The sequence below is a fragment of the Pogona vitticeps genome, chromosome 6, assembly GCF_051106095.1.
Source record: "Pogona vitticeps strain Pit_001003342236 chromosome 6, PviZW2.1, whole genome shotgun sequence".
Lineage (NCBI taxonomy): Eukaryota > Metazoa > Chordata > Lepidosauria > Squamata > Agamidae > Pogona > Pogona vitticeps.
Genome location: NC_135788.1, coordinates 41,986,916 through 42,008,252, shown reverse-complemented (window position 1 = coordinate 42,008,252; position 21,337 = coordinate 41,986,916). Strand labels below are relative to the sequence as shown.

At 40.0% G+C, this 21,337-nt stretch overlaps 1 protein-coding gene across 2 annotated transcripts in view; it reads right to left on the bottom strand.

Moving 5' to 3' along the window:
• The window catches only part of UBE2E2 (ubiquitin conjugating enzyme E2 E2), a 248,138-nt gene extending 231,846 nt beyond the window's left edge, over positions 1-16,292 (bottom strand). Inside the window, exons 1-2 of one of the 2 annotated variants that reach the window (XM_073003389.2) lie at positions 15,975-16,292; positions 2,448-2,631 (exon numbers count right to left, since the gene is read on the bottom strand). In XM_073003389.2, the coding sequence (XP_072859490.1) occupies positions 2,448-2,623 (176 nt within the window). In that variant the 5' untranslated portion in view covers positions 2,624-2,631; positions 15,975-16,292. The remainder of the gene's footprint in view (positions 1-2,447; positions 2,632-15,974) is intronic. The other variant, XM_020807469.3, reaches the window with a different exon arrangement.
• Positions 16,293-21,337: the final 5,045 nt, after the last annotated feature.

The following is a 21,337-nucleotide window of genomic DNA, read 5'->3' as shown; positions in this document are numbered from 1 at the left end:
ATTAAAGTTATAACATGACAATTTTTGCATCCTCCAATATTCTTCTTTAAATGTAGATGTTTTAAAAATTGGGATGCAGAGGAAAAATCAAATTGTCCCTATAAGTCCCCAATAAATATCTGACTAGATGTTATGTCACTGTTCTTGAAAACAGACTGGCTAAGCAAGATGGAGACTAAAGATTCACTGAAAAAAAGAAAGAAAGAAAGGGAGAAAAAAGGGAGAAAAAAAAGGCTTCAAGGTGTCAGCTTATAGCCTCTACTCTCCTTGCAAACAAAAAGCCTGTCTGTGACCTCTGCAGTTTCCTCCACTGCCTCATTTTTATGAGGGCAGGAAAAAAATGAAGGCACATAGTTTCCTACTACTTATAGCTTTGCTTGAAGCCACTTATATTCTACCTTTGAACCAATCAAGAACCTTGCCAATTCAGCCTTGTTCAAGGACAGATGATGACTGATGCCAAAGAATATGAAGAACAAAAAATTAGCCTTAACAAAGAAACCTAAATACAGAAATTCGTCTGCACAGGTGTTAACTTGTGCCCCCACAACTCTTATTTCTGGGAAAGAATGCCCAGAGTCCACTTCATGCTCAAACTGTTCAACTTTTATTAACAACCTAGGTAACTTTTCTGCCACTACTTCAAAGGGTTCAAACTCTGGGTCAAATGGCAGGGACAAACCAGTCCTTTCATCTGGGGACATCCAATTAGGATTCTTCTGGTTTGATGCTTAACTCTCTTTCAGATACTTTTGGGGAGGAAGACTGTGTTGGCCCATACACAGGGAGTTGCAACAGGGTGTCGTGCCCAGCTGTCCTTAGTATCTTTCCCCCTCTTCCTCTCAAACCATCCAATTCCTCCAATGAGCAAGATCCCTCTCAGATTTGTCCCTTGGGAGGGATTCCATGTCACCTCTCCTCTCTCTGTAGCTACTTCTCTCACCTGCCTCGCCAACTGCAAGTAGCAGCATCTCCTCTTCTCTCTCTCTCTCTCTCCGCACAAGGATGGTTTTCTAGGAGGATGGTGTTTTCTTTGTCTCTCCACTTCTTCCCAAGGGACCTGAAGCCAAGCTATCTCCCCAGTCCATGTGTCCTCTTTTGTTATCCATTCCCACTCCTCACATAGCTCAGGTTCTTTTTCTTCTGCTTCTCCCACAGATCTCCTCCTCTTCTATCACCTCTCTTTCTTTCTCTTCTTCCACTGTTCCTTATATTACTTTGTTTCTCTCTTGAGAGTTTCTAGTCTTGTCTGCCTTTGGCTGTTCCTTCTCCCCTTCATTTATTTTTCCCCCTATGGCTAACCCCTCCTCCTCCAAAAGTTGCTTTTCTCCTGGGTTTTCTGTCCAGATACACAGGAGAATCAATTCTCACCTTTTCCTCACCCATGTTTATAGGTGAAATGGAGGTCGCAAATCCCTCTATTTCTGAAGTAAGAGAGGATGACATGTCGGTGGGAGGGCTCCCCTCCATGTCTATATCTCACAGGGATATATATAACATACACAAAGTATTTGGTAGCAACAATCATGCTGATGTTGCCAATATGAGGGACAACAACTCAGTAATATGCAGGAACAGAGAGGCAAGAAATAATGTCCTTATTCACTTAATACACCTAGCATTTGATTATATTAGTAGTGTTCCATGTTAACCAATAAAAGTTCTACTGATTTTGAACAGTATAAGATGACGATGCAATCAGTTACCCTGAATTTTACTAAAGCAATATAAGTAAAACTATGCTCCAGAATTTTTTTTTTTAATGGCTTGATTGGTCTGAGTTTCTTAGAAACAGGATTTGAATGTTTCTGTTAAGACTATTGCTACCATGTGCTTGGGGAAAAACTATAAATACAGGCTCCATCTGTGCAGAGTCTAAACACAACAATCATTATCTTGCAGTGACTGATGCAACAGCCTAAGATCTCTTAAGTAGCTATTCTCCAACTCGATCTTTTCTCTAGAGGGGTGAAAAAGCCAAAGGTACTAAGAAAATCTGTGATTTAACACTATGAAATGAAAATGCATTTTCAGTCACTCTGACATTTTACCTAACCAACTGGGGAACAGAAACACAGTGACAACAAAAGATACTACTGTAGTGTTTTACCATGCTGAATTACTGAAGTGTCTGAAATGTCTATAGATAATTAACTGTACATTACACTGACATGTCTGAACATCAGTCTCTCTCCCCTGCCCCCCATACATACATAAACACGTATCAGTTAAAACTATAAATCAGCCTTTGTTTTAATAACAATAACATTTGATGGGAAAACTAGTCAGTCAAGTTATCAATCACTACTATAATCATGTTAAAGCATGCTAATTAACATATACCTTTGCAGAGTACTGAAACATTACAGATATTTTAGAAGTCTAATTAATGGCTACTGGTGATATTCTTTAAAATAAGGTGTCTGAAAATGAACATAGAGAATTACCTTTTAGCACTAGTGGAAAGTTTTGCAGCCGTTTTGCTAGAGATTTTGCCCTCTTTTTTTCTGGGCTGAACTTGTTCTCTTTCTTGATCTTGTTGAGCACCTTCTCGCTGATCTCCATCAGAGCTCCCTCCACTAGTGCTTGGACTATCATCAACTCTCTCTCCTTCAGTGGACATCTTAGATGCTAAATGAAAAAAAAAGGAAACAAAAAGAATATGAACATGACATTTCCACATTAAGCCAAATTCAATCACAAAGGTAGACTGAATAAATGAATTTCATTCTGCAATTACACTTGAAATTGGCCTTCCACGCCAAAATGTCCCATATTTATACAACATCTTTTATATTTTGATGCATGAGTTAGTGTCATTCCTTATATCTCAAAAAGTAGATTTGATCCACAAAAGCTCACTGATCTCGATCTGTTCATTAAGGGTAGACAAATGGACAATTTAACTAGACGAGTATTAAATATTATACATGAAATAGAAAAAGAAAAAATAAAAGCAATGATTTTATCATTGGATATATTTAAAGCCTTTGATTGTGTTGAATGGTCAACACTAAAACTTCTTATAAGAGGTTGGGGATTTGGTAAAAAGTTTAGAGGTGTTATAGATCAATTATACTTAGATAATACTTCAGAAATAATAGTTAACGATGGTATAACGGAAAAGATCTTTTTAGGCCGAGGTACTAGACAAGGCGGCCCACTTTCACCAATATTGTTTTGCATGATTATAGAATTATTAGCTAACGCAATAAGAAATGATAAATTAATTAAAGGAACAGGTAAAAATGAAATGATTAAAATTAATTTGTTTGCTGATGATTCCTTACTGACTATTAAAAATCCATTAGAGAGTATGGAAAACATTAAAAACCATTTAGAAAAATTTGGGGAAATAACAGGTTTAAGGATTAATTGGCAAAAATCACAAATGATGATGTTTAACTATAATATACAGGAGCAAGACATGTTTGTGAATAAATATAGCGTTAAAATGTGTAATCTTATCAAATATTTAGGTATAAACATAATTAGAACAACTCAAAAATTAAAAGAGAAAAATTTTAATAAATTAAAAAATGAAATTAAAGATAAATTGCAAGAGTACGCCAAATTGAAACTATCATGGTTTGGGAGAATCGCTTTAATTAAGATGAAAATATTACCGAAGATCACTTTTTTATTTAGGATGCTCCCAATACGATTAGAAGAAGAGGATTTTAAATATTGGCAGGGATTAATTAATGGATTTTGTAATCAAGGCAAAAAATCTAGAATAAATAAAAGATATTGGTATAAGGCTCAAAAAAAAGGAGGTTTAGGTATGCCCAATGTTAAAAATTATTATATAGCAAATCAATTAAGAGTTATTGGAGATATTATATTCAATAAAGAAAAATTAATTTGGTGGGAGATGGAATCTTCAGAAATAAATGGAAATGCTGAAGGATACTTGTTTAATATACTAAAGAGAAGTTCAATAAATCAGATTAAAAACCCCTTTTTAAGAAACCTGTTAAATATTTGGAATAAATATAAAGAGAAGTTTTGTCCCTTAACTTCACCATTAAAACTAGTGACTGAGACAGAAAACTTTCCTATAAATTTAAAGGATTTAGTAGAATTATTTAAGAATAAAAGGGTTGCAAGATTGAAGGACTGGATGGGTAACATGAGATCGAAGGAGTTGATTATGTCTAAACTGCAATCTAATAAACTATCATGGTATAATCTTATTCAGTTAGACACCTGGACAAAGGATTGGTTGAAAACTAATGGTAAATGTAGAGAACTTACTAAGTACGAACAATTTCTGTCATCACATGAAGATATGCAAGATACAATTTTGAAAGGAATAGTAAGTAAAATATATAATATAATTTTGGAACAAGAGGAAAAAGAATGGGGAATAGAAGGTTTAAAATTAATTTGGGAAAACGATTTAAAAACAGATATTAAAATAGAGGATTGGACAAAAATGTGGAGGATGAGAGTGTTAAGATTAATGTCAACAAGAATAAAGGAAAATTTTTTTAAAATCTGTCTAAGGTGGTATTTGACTCCTGTAAAATTGAATATAATAAATCCAACATACTCCAAAGCATGTTGGAAATGTGATGAGGAAATTGGTACGTATTTTCATATGTGGTGGGAATGTAAAGTGGTTAAGAAATTTTGGGAATTGATTTTTAAGGAAATGTGTGATATATTTGGTAAAGATATTGATTTTAATGCCAAAATTGCTTTATTGTCAATTTTTGATAATACAGATCTGGACCATCACTCGAAAGAATTAATCACTAATTTTATGACAGGTGCTAGAATATTAATAGCTAGATTTTGGAAAGACAAGAAGGATATTAAAATTGAAGACTGGTATTGTGAAGTATGGGACATTGCATTAAATGATAAATTGACTATGGAACTTAAAATAAAAAGAGGGGAAATAAGATGTAACAATTTCTATGATATTTGGGGTAAATTTGTGGAATTTGTGTTAGTGAAAGGAAGGGGGAAAGCCTCTAAAGAATACTCAATACAATTTTGGAGAGGTAATCTGTAAGAAAAAAATTATTATAGTAAATAGAGTCCCGTGGGTATGGGGTGCACATTAGAATTTAGTTTATAATAAGCACTATTACTTGTATTTTTTTGTATTTTTGTTATGTGTTCTTTTGTGTATTTTTTGTATAAAATTAAAAAAAAAAAAAAATAAAATGCCACAGTATTTTGACCTTTGTTCCTCCTTATCTTCTTATTATCCCAACATGTAGAAGTTAGTGTCTCAACATATCACACAAACAAGTCTGCCTTAAATACGCATCAGCAAACAACAGTAATAGGTCATCTGATGTCATCTAAAGACTTGAAATGTAGCAAAATTTAAAAAGAAACATGTCTGTACATGTAGCAGCAGCCAAGGTGGACTAATTTACAGAAACTCTGATTACAGGAAGTGATACAGCAGATAGTGTGTCTGACTTTGGAAAAAGTAGAATACTGATAGCATCTGAAGTAACAGAGATTGCCTAGGAAAGGAATCTTGGCAGCATGCTTCATTCATTTGTGAAAAAAAGAACTGGGAATCACCAAGAAGGAACCGGGAAAAATGCCAGAGTGGTACAGTGGAATGGGACTTGGAATGTTGGAATAGAACTTGGAAGATGCAGGTTCAAGACCCTATTTGTGCTGCCATTTTGACCCAGAAAGTGAGATCTGAAACTATCCTATAATTATTTACAAAAGTTTTGAAAATATTAAGGGGGTTGTCCTAATTACCCAAGATGCCTAAGAGCCGCTGAGCAGACAGAAGGTCAGTGGAACTAAACTAAATGCACTTCAGCCTGAGATTGCTGAAAATCTCACCTTAGCCTACCTTTGCCTACCTTTGAGCTGACAGTAGATTTGTTCCTGGTCTGCAGCAAATCTGGTTCTGGCATAACTCAACTGTTATCTCACCCTGGCCCTTCTTCTGATCTTCTGCTGAGAGATCTTAGCCAGCACAACCACTGTGCCAGCAGATCATTCTGCTAGTATATCTCTATGATCACTCTACACAAAGGGGTTCTTCTAGTACAACAGGAATTGTGGCAGCACAAGAGGCTTCTGCGTCTTCTAAAACTATTATAGACAGTGAATCTTTGAGTCAGGTTGACGGTTTTTAAAAACAACAAAGATTATTTTAGAACAGCAACTTTCAATGTCCTGAAGGTGGCATTAATGTCGTGCCCTTAACTCTCCTACTCAGCTCTTGTAAACTCCAGCCTCCTTCTTGCATTTCTTCTTCCTATTCTCATGTTGCCTTCTGTCTTTCCCAGCCGTACTTCCTTTTCCAGAGAATCCTGCCTTCTCATGATAAGCCCCAAAAACCAACAGCCTCAGTTTCAATATTTTTTCTTCCAGAAACAGTTCAGTCTTGATTTGATCTAGGACTCATTTGGGAATCTTTCTGGCAATCCCTTCATGGATTGCTGCCTTCTTGTAGAGAAAAGGCTTGAGTAATTCAGAGAAGCTATGGACTATGCCATACAGGGACACCCAAGATGGATAGGTCATAGTGGAGAGTTCTGACTAAACGCAATCCACCTGGAGCAGGCATTCACAAGCCACTCCAGTATCTTTGCCAAGAAAACCCCATGAACAGAAACAAAAGGCTAAAAGATATGACACTGGAAGATGAGACCCTCAGGTCGGAAGGCGTCCAACATGCTACTGAGGAAGAGTGGAGGACAAGGACAAGTAGCTCCAGTGCTAATGAAGTGGTTGGGCCAAAGCCGAAAGGACACTCAGCTGTGAACGTGCCTGGAAGTGAAAGGAAAGTCCGATGCTGCAAAGAAAAATACTGCATAGGAACCTGGAATGTAAGACCTATGAACCCTAGTAAGCTGGATGTAGTCAAACAGGAGACGGCAAGAATAAACATCGACATCCTGGGCGTCAGTGAACTAAAGTGGATGGGAATGGGCGAATTCCGTTCAGATGATTATCATATCTACTATTGTGGGCAAGAATCCCATAGAAGAAATGGAGTAGCCCTCATAGTCAACAAAAGAGTGGGAAAAGCTGTACTGGGTTATAATCTCAAAAATGATAGTATGATTTCAATACAAATCCAAGGAAGACCTTTCAACATCACAGTAATCCAAGTTTATGCACCAACCACCAATGCTGAAGAGGCTGAAATTGACCAATTCTATGAAGACTTACAACACCTTCTACAACTGACATCAAACAACCATGTTCTTCTCATTTTATAGGGGATTGGAATGCTAAAGTTGGGAGTCAAGAGATGAAAGGAACAAGTAAGTTTGGACTTGGAGTTCAAAACGAAGCAGGGCAAAGGCTAAGAGAACAAGCTGGTCATCACAAACACACTTTTCCAACAACACAAGAGGAGACTCAATACACGGAAATCACCAGATGGGCAATATCGAAATCAGATTGATTATATTCTCTGCAGCCAAACATGGAGAAGCTCTATACAGTCAGCAAAAACAAGACCTGGAGCTGATTGTGGTACTGATCATCAGCTTCTTATAGCAAAATTCAAGCTTAAACTGAAGAAACTAGGAAAAACAACAGGGCTACTCAGGTATAATCTAAACCAAATCTCTTATGAATACTCAGTGGAAGTAAAGAACAGATTTAAGGAACTTGTTTTGATGCACAGGGTGCCTGAAGAACTATGGATGGAGGCTCATAACATTGTACAGGAGGCAGCAACAAAAACCATCCCAAAGAAAAGGAAATGCAAGAAAGCAAAGTGGCTGCCCAACGAGGCCTTACAAATAGCAAAGAACAGAAGGGGAAAATGCAAGGGAGATAGGGAACGTTAAAAAAAAACTGAATACAGACTTCCAAAGAACAGAAGGAGAGACAAGAGGGCCTTCTTATATGAACAGTGCAAAGAAATAGAGGAAAATAATAGAAAGGAAAAAAACAGATCTGTTCAAGAAAATTGGAAATATGAAAGGAATATTTTGTGCAAAGATGGACATGATAAAGAACAAAAATGGGAGGGACCTCACAGAAGCAGGTGACATCAAGAAGAGGTGGCAAGAATCAACAGAGGAATTATACCAGAAAGATCTGGATGACCCGGACAACCCAGATAGTGTGGTTGCTGACCTTCAGCCAGACATTTTGGAGAATGAAGTCAAATGGGTCTTAGAAAGCATGGCTAACAACAAGGCCAGTGGAGGTAATGGCATTCCAGACAAACTAATTAAAATCCTAAAGTGCTACACTCAATATACCAACAAGTTTGGAAAACTCAGTAGTGGCTAGAGGACTGGAAAAGATTAGTCTACATCCCAATCCCAAAGAAGGGCAATGCCAAAGAATGCTCCAACGGCCGTACAATTGCACTCATTTCACACACTAGCAAGGTTATGCTGAAAATCCTATAAGGTAGGCTTCAGCGGTATGTGGACCAAGAACTCCCAGAAGTACAAGCTGGATTTCGAAGGGGCAGAGGAACTAGACACCAAATTGCCAACATGCACTGGATTATAGAGAAAGCCAGAGAATTCCAGAAAAACATCTAGTTCTGCTTCATTGACTACGTAAAAGCCTTTGACTATGTAGACCACAGCAAACTATGGCAAGTCTTTAAAGAAACAGGAGTGCCTGACCACCTTATCTATCTCCCGAGAAACCACGTGGGACAGGAAGCAACAGTTAGAAATGGATATGGAACAACTGATTCGTTCAAAATTGGGAAAGGAGTACGACAAGGCTGTATATTGTCCCCCGGCTTATTTAACTTATATGCAGAATACATCATGAGAACAGTTGGACTAGAGGAATCCCAAGCCAAAATCAAGATTGCCGGAAGAAATATCAACAACCTCCGATATGCAGATGATATCACTCTGATGGCAGAAAGTGAGGAGGAATTAAAGACCCTTGTAATAAGGGTGAAAGAGGAGAGTGCAAAAAACGGCCTGAAACTCAACATCAAATAAACTAAGATCATAGTCACTGGTCCCCTCAACTCCTGGCAAATAGAAGGGGAAGATATGGAGGCAGTGACAGATTTTACTTCCCTGATCTCCATGATCACTGCAGATGGTGACAGCAGCCACAAAATTAAAAGAAGCCTGCTTCTTAGGAGGAAAGCAATGACAAACCTAGACAGCATCTTAAAAAGCAGAAACATCACCTTGCCGGCAAAGGTAAAGGTTCCCCTTGACAATTTTTGTCCAGTCGTGTTCGACTCTAGGGGGCGGAGCTCATCCCCGTTTCCAAGCCATAGAGCCAGTGTTTTGTCCGAAGACGATCTTCCATGGTCACATGGCCAGTGTGACTTAGACACAGAATGCTGTTACCTTCCCACCGAGGTGGTCCCTATTGATCTACTTGCATTTGTATGCTTTTGAATCGCAAGGTTGGCGGGAGCTGGGACAAGCGACGGGAGCTCACTCCGTCGCGTGGATTCGATCTTACGACTGCTGGTCTTCTGACCCTGCAGCACAGGCTTCTGCCGTTTAGCCCGCAGTGCCACCACGTCCCTTTTGCCAGCAAAGGTACACATAGTCAAAGCTATGGTTTTTCCTGTAGTGATGTATGGAAACGAGAGCTGGACCATAAAGAAGGCTTACCGCTGAAGAACTGATGCTTTTAAATTGTGGTGTTGGAGGAGGCTCTTCAGAGTCCCCTGGACTGCAAGGAGAACAAACCTATCCATTCTAAAGGAAATAAACCCTGAGTGCTCACCAGAAGGACAGATCCTTTGGCCATCTCATGAGAAGAGAAGACTCCCTGGAAAAGACCCTGATGTTGGGGAAGGGTGATGGCAAGAGAAGAGGACGACAGAGGATGAGATGGCTGGACAGTGTCATCGAAGCTACGAACATGAATCTCACCAAGCTCCGGGAGGCAGTGGAAGGCAGCAGGGCCTGGCATGCTCTGGTCCATGGGGTCATGAAGAGTCGGACACGACTAAACGACTAAACAACAACAACTAGAAATCCAGGGTATTCACAAAGCTCTTCTCCACCACCACATTTCAAACAAATCATTTTTTCCCAGTCAGATTTCTTAACTATCCAGCTTTCACATCCACGCATGGTGATAGGAGTGTGCAAGAGTGTAGTGTCCTGGCCTTTGTCTGCAGTGACATATCCTTACACTTGATGATTTTTTTCTAATTCTTTCATTGCTGCACTTCCTACTGTCAGTCTTCTTCTGGGCTGTAGTGCCCATCTGGATTGGTTATTGAACGAAGATATACAAAATCTCTAACTAAACTTTTATAATCTTTCTTTAAACATTTTGTAAATAAAGCCCAACACTTCTTGAATGGTGTGTTAATTTTATGAGGTTCTATAGGTGTCTGCCTTCACTAGTATTCAGTCTAGTCAATACCTTCATAATAACCTGTAGCTCTCAAATGAGTTTCAAAACATAAAAAGTATATACTTGTTTACAACAATATACGGAGACAAGAAAAAAGAGACCAAATCAGTTCCACTTTTCGACTCAGACTGGAATGTATTCCTGGAGCTCTCTCTACCCACCCACCAACATGATATCACCAACATGATATTCTGTTAGAAATTCTGGGAAGCACAATTAAAATCTCCACAACTGCTTTCAACATTATTCTTCAGTGATGTTGATTTCTTTAGAATGGCAACCCTAGCTTTGTCCACAAAAGTTCTCATTAAAATATAGCAGTTAGTCTTTATGGTGCAAAAATGTTTCTGTCTTTTTTATTTTATTTTTTAAAATTCGTTTTGCCTGATATACATTTCCTCTGCAACTCCACAGCAAATTCAAGCCCTCACTACTTTCTCTGGAAGTACATAGTTCCAAACACTGAAGATGTCAATAAATATAAGCCTACTAGAGGTGAAGTCAGTTTGACCACAGAGACGGAGAAAAATAAGTGTTAACATTACAGCAGGCAAGAGTTCATGGGTGGGTAGGTGGATTATGTGATTAAATCAAGACTGAGTAATGATTTACATAATGACAGGCCATAATCTAAAACATTTATTTATTTATTTTCATTTGTATGCTGTATTTTTCCCATTATGGGACCCAAGGTGGTTCACAAGTTATTTAAAAAGTTAAATTTTTCAAACCAAACCCACACTGTTCTTATGGGGCAATCCTTTTGCTGGCTAATACCAACATGGCTTGAAGCATTATGCTCAAGTCTATCACAATTCAGGACACCAACTACTTCCAGGTCAGAAGGTAGACAATTACTACTAAGCTGTCTCACCAAACTTCCACATGTAAGGCCCAAATGGTCCAATTAAGGGCTAACTGTCACTGCTGTTGTTCCCTGAAGAGATATGGGAACTATTAAATTTTCTCATTTCACACATTCCCTTCCTGCTGATTGGCCTTACTTGTAAGCAGAACTGTCTTATGATTTAGGACAGTAGGATAATGATGATGAAAATAGTTGCTGATAATGCTTTTAAATTAAAATAATACTTTCAACTTTAAAATGCTCATATTATGAGCTTGAAAAACTACTGGGATTTTCCCCTGCAGTTTCCATCAACATTCTCCTGCTGTTTTAAATCCTAAAAGTAATAATTAATCCCCCCTAAAAAAAAAGAGGAAGAATATTAAGGCAATATTAAGACAACCAGTAAAAACCCCAATCCACTGCAAACTTAGTCCTAATGAATTAGACAATAGGTCTTCAATACTGGCTTGTAATCTACTGAGTTTCCATTGAGCAAAACCTTCCATCAGGACAATAATGGCAGCATTGCACCACTTGCACTCTGCACTGGCATGACTTTCCACTCAGAAGAAACTCAGTTTCACAACAGCCACTATTTTTAATACAAGTAGTTATAACACTTGTAAACAGCAAAAAAACATTCATACTTGTGTGAAGAAGTGGATTTGATCCATGAAAATCCACATTAAAATATAGCAGTGTTCAAGGTGCCACATTTTTGTCTCTTGTTTTGGTTTTGGGTTTGTTTGTCTGACAGATTTAGACATTCCATCTTGCATAACAGAAAAGCAGAACTTCTCTAAGATATGTGCTTCCCGTGGGTTTCTTTCTCTTTTGAATTACTGTTTTTTCATATGCAAATTTATGAAGATTTAATCAGCCAGCTTTCTTCAGTCAGGTGACAGCTCAAGGAGGGAAACTATCTGAGGCACAATTATAATATTCTTCCCTCATTTTAGTTCTGTTCCTTTTATAAAAACTATTGCTTTTCTAAAATTTATTATTTAGATGTATACACCACCTTTAAGCCTGCAAATGGCACACAAAGTAGTCAAAGAGAAGAATGACAGCAACACATACACATATTTGCAATGGGGAGTAAAACTGCCTGCCAGGGAGGAACACATGCTTAGTGAATTCCAAGCATGTGCTTGCATTAACAATTTTGCTAATACTATAAAACAACTACATTTTGTTTCAAAAGTTCAAAGCAACTATATTTTGTTTCAAAACTTCAGATTACAATTCATTAAAAATATATGTAACAAGGCCAATCCATAACATAATTACATTAACAAGAATGTCAGGTTTTATGACCAAAATATATTCAAATCTGTCATTAGATGTCTCAATATTTTTTCATCTTTTCCACCACATTCTAAACATATGCAAGAACCATTCTTTGCTATATCTTGGCAAACACTTAAAACTAACAGTCAAGTTACTAAAGAGTTTAGTACTAAATATAATCAGGCTCAAAATATTTTTAGACTATCAAACTCAACCTTTTACAGGTGGTCAAAAGAGAACAAACAAAACAACAAATATTAGAATCAACAGAAGAGAGTGGCAGTACAAAAATATTTTCTTGCTGTTAATATAATGCACACAATCAAGTAACCTCAAGGTTACATCACAGTGCAATATACTTTTTAAATAAATACCGTACACTGCCTAAATCCCTCTTCTATTAAATTACTCAACATCCAGGGAAAGGCTTTTAAATGTCTGCTAAGCCACACAGATAGGGATGCACAAGGGTCAGAAAGGTTAAAGTCTTTCCAAGAAACAAGATAATGAACCAAAAACATGGGCATCAAACTATCTGGGCTCTCTATAAATTTTAAGCACGAATGCACAGGACAGCTGTGAGATCACACATTTTCTCCTTCTCTGCCCTCTTCCACCCCCAAAAGACTGAGGAGAACCCTGGCAACAAGCAACCAGGAAAGATGTCTTTCTAAACCAGACTTTAATTTCATACAAGCAACGATGAAGTAAACATTTCTGCTGAGTCCAGGAGAGTGACAGCAACCACTACCTCAGTTCATTTTCATTAAGAGGCCAATCTGGGCAAAAGGATCAAAATGCAGGAGCTGGGGGTGGTGGTGGGTGGAATAAGACAGCCTCGTTTACAACCAACCAGGCTAGGGTTTGTGATGGTGTAGTGCAGCAGCTGCTTGAGACCAACACAAGCACAGAACAGATATACACAAAATTCCAATTTTCTAGTTCCCCAGAGGAAGTGGGATGCCAAATGTCATAGACACAGTAGTGCAGTACTGGAGGGTAAAATGGACACTTTCGCAATGTTCCTGAGGCACTTTTACGGAAAGGAAAGAACAAGAGAAAATGAGAGTGGTGAATCAGAAAGTAGATTGAAAACTAGCAAGAGTAAAAACTTGGGAAAAGGCTTAAGGCAATCAGTTAATACTGTACCTATAGAGGGAGATCCAGAAGGGGAACAGGGGTGAGTGAATGGGAAGTTACAAATTCCCCGTCACAAGATGCTATTGCACCAAGACCTATAGCTGCTTCTCCTGTGTATGTCTAAAACCTCTATGAGTTTTGAGAGATACAAAGAATCTGAAAATTCTTAGGAAGAGAACGTTGACCACTTTCTCTGAAAACAATAATAGAGAAATTGGTGCCTGACTCTTCAGTCAAGGCATATTTCACTAATTTTAAAGGAAAAAATATTGTGCACATGAACCATTTATGGACATATAACTAGTACTGCAATAAACTACAATAAAGAAGTTAAACGATAGTGATAGCAGCAGCAATCCGTATTGTCAAAGCAACTGGATTCATTCATAAGTGGAGTGGTCTCTCCAGTGCATTCTAATGTATTTCAGTTTAGGAATTATCATGAAAAGAATGCTAACAATAAAACAAGAACAAGTGACAATTGGGAAGAATAAAGGAAATGTTGCAACAAACTTAAGGAGTTGACTTTTTAAAATAACATAATAAGTCTGGGTAGCCAGATTAGTGGTAAGGTACAGGGATGTTATCTCTGGATTGCTGCTGCTACTGAAATGTAGCACAGCTGGCAATGGAAATAAATGGCTGTTGTACCTATGGTGACCGAAATGTGATAGTAGATTTTGTGACTGTGGTAGTGAAACTTTATTATTTGAAGGATCCTCACAAGAGGTGAGAATCAAATGCTTAATTCTGTATAATGTACTTCCTACATTGCTACTACTTCTATGCAAGAAGGTGCGTATACCTCATAATGTGTTGTCATTCATGACATTTTTATAAATGTTTATGTTCCCATACTGGTGTGGCACAGAAATCTACTGCAGAAAGCAATGCATACACATGGTCCTGTCCTTTTGTGGAAGCAGGATACATATACTGTATAAAATATGCCATATGCAAAATTATGATTGCAATATTAAATCAAAGTATATCTGCAATATATTAGCATACATTGGACTACTGAAAAAATGACACATGCTTCTAAGTAGATATGTATAGGACTGCACTGTTCCTGATGTCATTCCAGTAAGGGGGATGTTCTCTAGCAATGGAATTATTGTAGAGAGGCAAAGTATGAGAGTAACTAAAATTAATGGCAATAGTGCTTCTTTTACAGACTACATCTATTTCAGAGAATAACGCTTTGGGTAACTATCTCATTTTAGCACTGAGGACAACTAGATATAAGTAGAGAAAGTGCTTCTCTGCAATGTTCAGTTTGAAAAGTTGGGAATGAATGGCCAACAAAGAGGACAAGGGGCTGATCTGGAAGATTAAGAAATTTAAGGAAGACATTGTATTTATGAGTTGTCTACTACAAAAAAGTCAGGATCAGAGACAAAACAGCTATGGAATCCAGGCCATATTTTAATGGATGTGGCTGTTGCAGAATTGGCCATGATCTGGCTATTATCTGAAGTACTCATTGCGAATAAAGATCACATTGCTGTGGAAGGCTATGGTTCTGTAACAAAAAGTATGTTAAAAGGTGTGTGCCCCAGGAAGTTTAGCAGACCATAACAACATTGGGACGGCGGGGGCGGGGGGGGGGGCAGAATCAGGAGTGACAGTTCTGCTCAGACCACAAACTGTCCCAAATTACAGAACACTCTATCCTATGTGAAAGAGGATATTAGGTAGGGGGCCATCTATAGAACAATCACAGGATATTTGGCTTAGTTGTCTTGTGTGCCATTGTACTTTGTGCCAACCAAGCATATTACAGCTAATGTGGGTCAGAATCCCTATTTCAGCATGCCTAGAAAGACAAGAGAGAATAAATTTAAAATTTTCACTACAGGAGCAGAAGGGTGGTAAAAGGGCATTTAAGAGAAGTCTCGAGTGTAGGCAAGGCAGCTGGCGATTAGAGGAATGGCCCTGTGGCACAGACGAAAGGGTCGTGAGGGAGAGAAGCCGAAGGGTGAAGACAACATGACGGCGGGGGGGGGGAGGGGGTTCAGTATCTCCCATAAGGACCAGGCAGAAAGAAAAGATCTGCAGGGGATGGGGGTGGCTTAAGGAACTATTTAAGTCAGTACTGAAACACCAACCAAATAGAGGCGTGGGGGATTTTATTTAAGACACTCATCAAGTGAGGAGTGGGGGGGGGGGATAAGTAGGGGCCGGTCCTGGCTCATAGGCAATAAAGCATCATGGTGCGGAAGGGGGTGGCGAGTTAGCCTTTTCCACGGAGATAGGCGAGGCCAGGGCTTGGGGGGGGGCGGCGGTTAGTGGCCGTGTTTCTGGAGGTGTGTGGGGGGGGGAGACACTTTCCGGATTGGGGGAGGAGGAGGAGGAGAGAGAGCGCTGTTACCTGTGAGAGGAAGGGCAGGCACGGCGGGTCTCCCGCTCTCCAGCTTCGGTAGGATGAGCGTCAAATCCTTCGGACTGGAAAGGACGCACGGCAGAGGCGCCCAGGAGGGATTGGGAGTCCCTCCTCACGGCTGGTCACTGAGACATAAGGCGCCCACCACTCTTTCACCTCCCCTCGACGGCGACTACTTCTGCTGCTCCTGCTTCCTCCTCCACCGCCGCGGCCGCCTGAGGAAAAGTAAACCCGCCGCGCGTAGGCGCGCTCCCGACTGGGCCAATTAAGCCAAGAGTTCGGGGCTGGAAGAGGGGGGGAGGGGAGAGGAGGAGGAGGAGGAGGAGGAGGAGGCGCGCTTTGCCTCGCTGGTTTCGCAGAATGACGGAGGGAGGGGGGAGTCGACGAGGAGTCCAGGAGCAAGAACGTGCGTGCGCGTCGCCGCAGGAAAGCAAGGCCGCGTGCAGCTGCCGCTGCTGCCGCCGCCAACGCCGGGAAGGGAGGAGGCAAAAGCTTCTCGTTTCAAAGAGGAAAAAGAGGCTGAGGGAAGAAATGGGGTCTGTGTGAGGAGTTTGGGGGAGAGGCGTTAGCTCTGAGGTGGGGGCAGGGGGGAAAAAGAGAGGGAGATAGTGAGGTACGGAGTAGACCGAGCTGCGGTGAATAGGGAAGGGGTGTGGCGGAGTATGGGAGGGTTACAATTTGAGGCGGGACTGAATCCTAACCCGTTGGGGGGGGGGAGGGTTGAGACTAGATGGGTTGTCGGAACGTCGCGCAAGTTCAAGGGTGGGAAGAGCGTTTAGGGCGAGTGGCAGATTCGTGGCGGGGCCCCTCAACGTCTAGGAAGATACCAGTTTTGCCCACTGTGCCTATTGCTTCACGTGTGTAAAAAAAAAAAAAAAGCATTTTGTACACTCGCTTCCTCTTGTGTGGAACGTAGAGGGATGATAGGGTCCTGGGGTGCTGACCAGAGACAGAGCTGCCACCTGGCTTGCTTTGCCTAAACTGAGGGCAACGGTGCAGAAAAGTAGGACATGGGACAAAAGGCCTGCCCAGCTGAATGAGCAAGAGGCCCCTCTAAAGCAGCAAAGCTGGCTTCCCACATTTGGCAGTAAAATAAGACACATTCCAGTGGAAAACACTCAGGATCTAAAATGATGTAATTGCACCACTGGTGTAAGGAGAATAGAGGTGTGCAGAGATCTCACTCCTTCACCAGTCGTCTCTACTGGGCAGTTACTTCAAGCCAGCTGCAATTTCTACTTCTCCATTTGCTCTGTTGGGCCCAGTTCTTGCTGTGCTGGCCAGAGAGGAACTAGGAATAGATTAAGCTCCTCACAGGGACAGGACAGGTTGTCAATTAAAAACAACCAGCTGTTATAACTATTGCCTGGTGAATTGGTTAGAGCAGTGGTTCTTAACCTTTGTTACTCGGATGCTTTTGAACTGCAACTCCCAGAAACCCGTCAGGACAGCTGGTGGTGAAGGCTTCTGGGAGTTGCAGTCCAAAACGCCTGAGTAACCCAAGGTTAAGAACCAGTGGGTTAGAGGAAGTATAAGCTGCACCTCTTATACCTCTGCCTGCATTGTCCTTTCTGTTCATATTGGTACGGTAGTGTGAAGTGAAGTTCTCTTTGCTTGGGGATGCAGGAAGATAACAGGAGAAGGCTGCTTTTTGTAGGAGTGTTTGATGTCCCTGCAATAATGTTTGGCCATTATAGTGATAGATCTTTCCCTGTGGCTGAGAGGCTGTATCTGTTCGTTTGCCTTCTCTTCAAATGGCACAATAAGAAGGAAAGAACCCACTGGGGCCTCTCAAAGTGAATTAGTGAATGAACAGAACCTGTAGCTTGTCCAAAGCAACTGTTATCTCTGCTCATTGGAAACAAAGAGAAGGATCATTTTCGGGGTGGCTGAGCTACTAACAAAGAATGGACAAATTGGAAAAGAGGAAGATGAGACAGCTGGTCTTCATACAAGCAACTGACTGTGCTCTCAATAAGAAAGCTTCACTCTCTGATTGACTGCTGTGGGAATTGTGTCCAGCTGTACTGGCAAGAGAGAGATGGCAAGCAAGTGGGTAAAGGCCTCTGTAGGCTTGCTCTACCTGTCTGCAATGATGCCTGTGTACCACCCGAAGAAGAGGCAATAGCAAAAGCCACCATTTTCTTTCTTCGTCTGCTTAGTTTGAATAGAACCAATCTTTACTGCATTGACCCAAAAGGTGAATGATAGAGCAGTGGCACCTGATTTTTACAACTACCTGACTGCTTTTGAAGGATGGGAAAAGCAAAGGAAGCAATGGTGCAGTGCATGGTACAAAGCATGCCCTCTACCCATGAAGCAGGAACCTTCTTACCACCTGGAGCTGCAGCCCATTTGTGCCTAAGGCTCTGATTCTTGGATTCTCCTGTGCTGACTCTGATACTGACTTAAGAAAAAAAATAAAAGTAAAGTAGTGTACAGTCGGATAAAGAATAATTGGGCAGAACAAAGAACCAAACCAGAGTGAATCTAAGATGGTGATCATTTGTGCAATCCGTCCAAGGACTAAGAATATTTTACTATATAATGGCAACACTCTGCATCTGTAAAATAAATAAATCCTTAATTGTTTTAAAGCCTGGCTTTCATTGCTTCCCTTTTCAATTTCACTACACCTCATTACCACTTTAATTAGAATAGAGGCTACTACCAATCATCTTTTCATATTGTATTTTATGCTACACTTCTACACAGTGGCCAGAATTCTTTTTGTGTTCACACAAGGCTTGTATAACTGGCTATGTTTAATTGCAGCTAATGGACCAGGTGCATCTTAGTTACTCTGTCAAGCTTGTGACTAAGACTCACCCCAGTAATCCATCAATTAGCCGTAACCAGCTGTGGCAAACAATGTTTCCCCTAATTCTCCACCACCTTACCCTGCCTTGCACATGCAAAGTTCGGGCTGCAACCCTAATGAAATGAGCGGCAACACTAACTGCATGCGCAGCACCAATATAGTACTGCACAGCTGCCCAACTGCACAGCTTAGAGGGAACATTGATGGAAAGTGATACAGATACCAGTAAGATTCTGGTCACTGAAATACAGCTACCAATGGGATTCTGCCTATTGTTACTTAAAAAATGTACTGTATATATTTGTAATAGAGTAGCCTCTGTTCTAATTGAAGTAGTAATGGGGTGTAATGAAATTGAAAATGGAAGAATGAAAATAATGGTTTTTAAGATATATAAAGGATTTTTACAACTGCAACAAGTGACACTTTTTGTGAGCTGTTCCAAATGTGATGAGCAAATATAACTGTCTAATTCAGTAATATATACTGTATCTTAGCTGGCTATGGTGTTTGTAAATGAGGTATAAAGTTTGATGTAGATTGTTGTAGTCACTGACTGGCTAGGGAGAATAATATAAAAGGACAAACTGGACAGAGAAAAAAAGCATTTTGTCATATGTGACCTCTTGATATATTGATTGCAGCAAAAACATCTGGATATTTGCCAGTGTAGTATAGTGGACAGACTGATGGACTAGGACTCAGGAGACCTGGGTTCAGAGCCTCACTCAGCTATGGAAACTCACTCGGGGTATCTCACTGCTAAAACCACTCTTGTAACATACTAAACACCAATAACCTCTTTATAATGTACTTTCTTTAAATTTTGATCTAAATGACACACAGTGAATGCAGGTTCGAATTAATGATTAAAGAACATAATGAAAGTGGGTGGTACAGAGGTGGTGCAATAAAATTATTTCACCTAGTTTGAAACATACGTTATCATCATCTTCACTAACAATGAAAACTGTAGTACAGAACCTTCAGGTAGATGTTATGTGCCATCAAGTGAGTGAACCTAATAGGGCTTTCAAGGTCAGTGAGACATTTGAGGAGTTGTTTTACCTATCCAACGCACATAAACCCAGTGAATTTCCATGGCTGGTTGGGGATTTAAAAGAACAGAAAATTTTTATTCTATGCCATGTGGTTCCATGAAAAGTATGGGTGATTTGACCCCTTTCCCACTTTGAAGACATCAGCTGTTTATAATGTTGCATACTTGTGCATATTTTGTTACTCTGATTAAATTTGTGTGCAGAATAGGAAAGCATCATTTGCATACTTTTGGGCTGAGATAACTGCATTAATACCAAGTGAAATTATATTTGTTTGCTTTGTGAGCTCTGTCTACATCTTGATTCCTTGTAACTATAGTATGAATCTTGAGGAAATGCTATATAAAATGTATAGACTGATCATATAATAAAGCTTTGCTGCATATTTCACTATTAGGAAACAATTATAGCCCTTTCTGACCAATGGGATTTACTTCAAAGTAGAGATTGATAGAATTTGGGGTTTGAATTTAGCCTCAAGTGCATACATTATGGCCTCTGGATAAGATTAGGTTTATTTTGGATGTTATGATAGCAAAGGCTGACCCTCTCCAGTGTAGGGTACAGCACCTGTTTTCCAGTGCTCTGTAGTGGTTAAGGAACTAAGCTACCAGTTTGAAAGTTCATGGTTCAAATCTGCTGGTTTACATGAATTCACTAGATGGTTTCACATGTTACTGTTACCACTGGTGATATCTAACAACACCAATTTATATTACAGAGGAGTTGTAAGATTTTTACATTGACTGCATTACAAAAACTAAGTTGCTACTGTGATATAAATCTCCTTCATGGATTGCTGCTTTGTCATGCCGAAGGGGCTTGAGTAATTCAGAGAAGCTATGGGCTACGCCGTGCAGGGACACCCAAGACGGACAGGTCATAGTGAGGAGTTCTGACTGAACACTATCCACCTGGAGTAAGAATTGGCAAGCAACTCCAGTATCTTTACCAAGAATACGCCATGAACAGAAACAAAAGGCTAAAAGATACGATGCTGGAAGATGAGCCCCTCAGGTTGGAAGGTGTCCAACATGCTACTGAGGAACAGCGGAGGACAAGGACAAGTAGCTCAAGAGCTAATGAAGTGGTTGGGCCAAAGCCGAAAGGACGCTCAGCTGTGGACGTACCTGGAAGTGAAAGGAAAGTCCAATGCTGCAAAGAAAAATACTGTATAGGAACCTGGAATGTAAGATCTATGAACCTTAGTAAGCTGGATGTGGTCAAACAGGAGATGGCAAGAATAAACATTGACATCCTGGGTATCAGTGAACTAAAATGGATGGGAACAGGCGAATTCAATTCAGATGATTATCATATCTGCTATTGTGGGCAAGAATCCCCTGGAAGGAATGGAGTAACGCTCATAGTCAACAAAAGCATGGGAAAAGCTGCAATGGGTGATAATCTCAAAAATGATAGAATGATTTCAATACGAATCCAAGGCAGACCTTTCAACATCACAATAA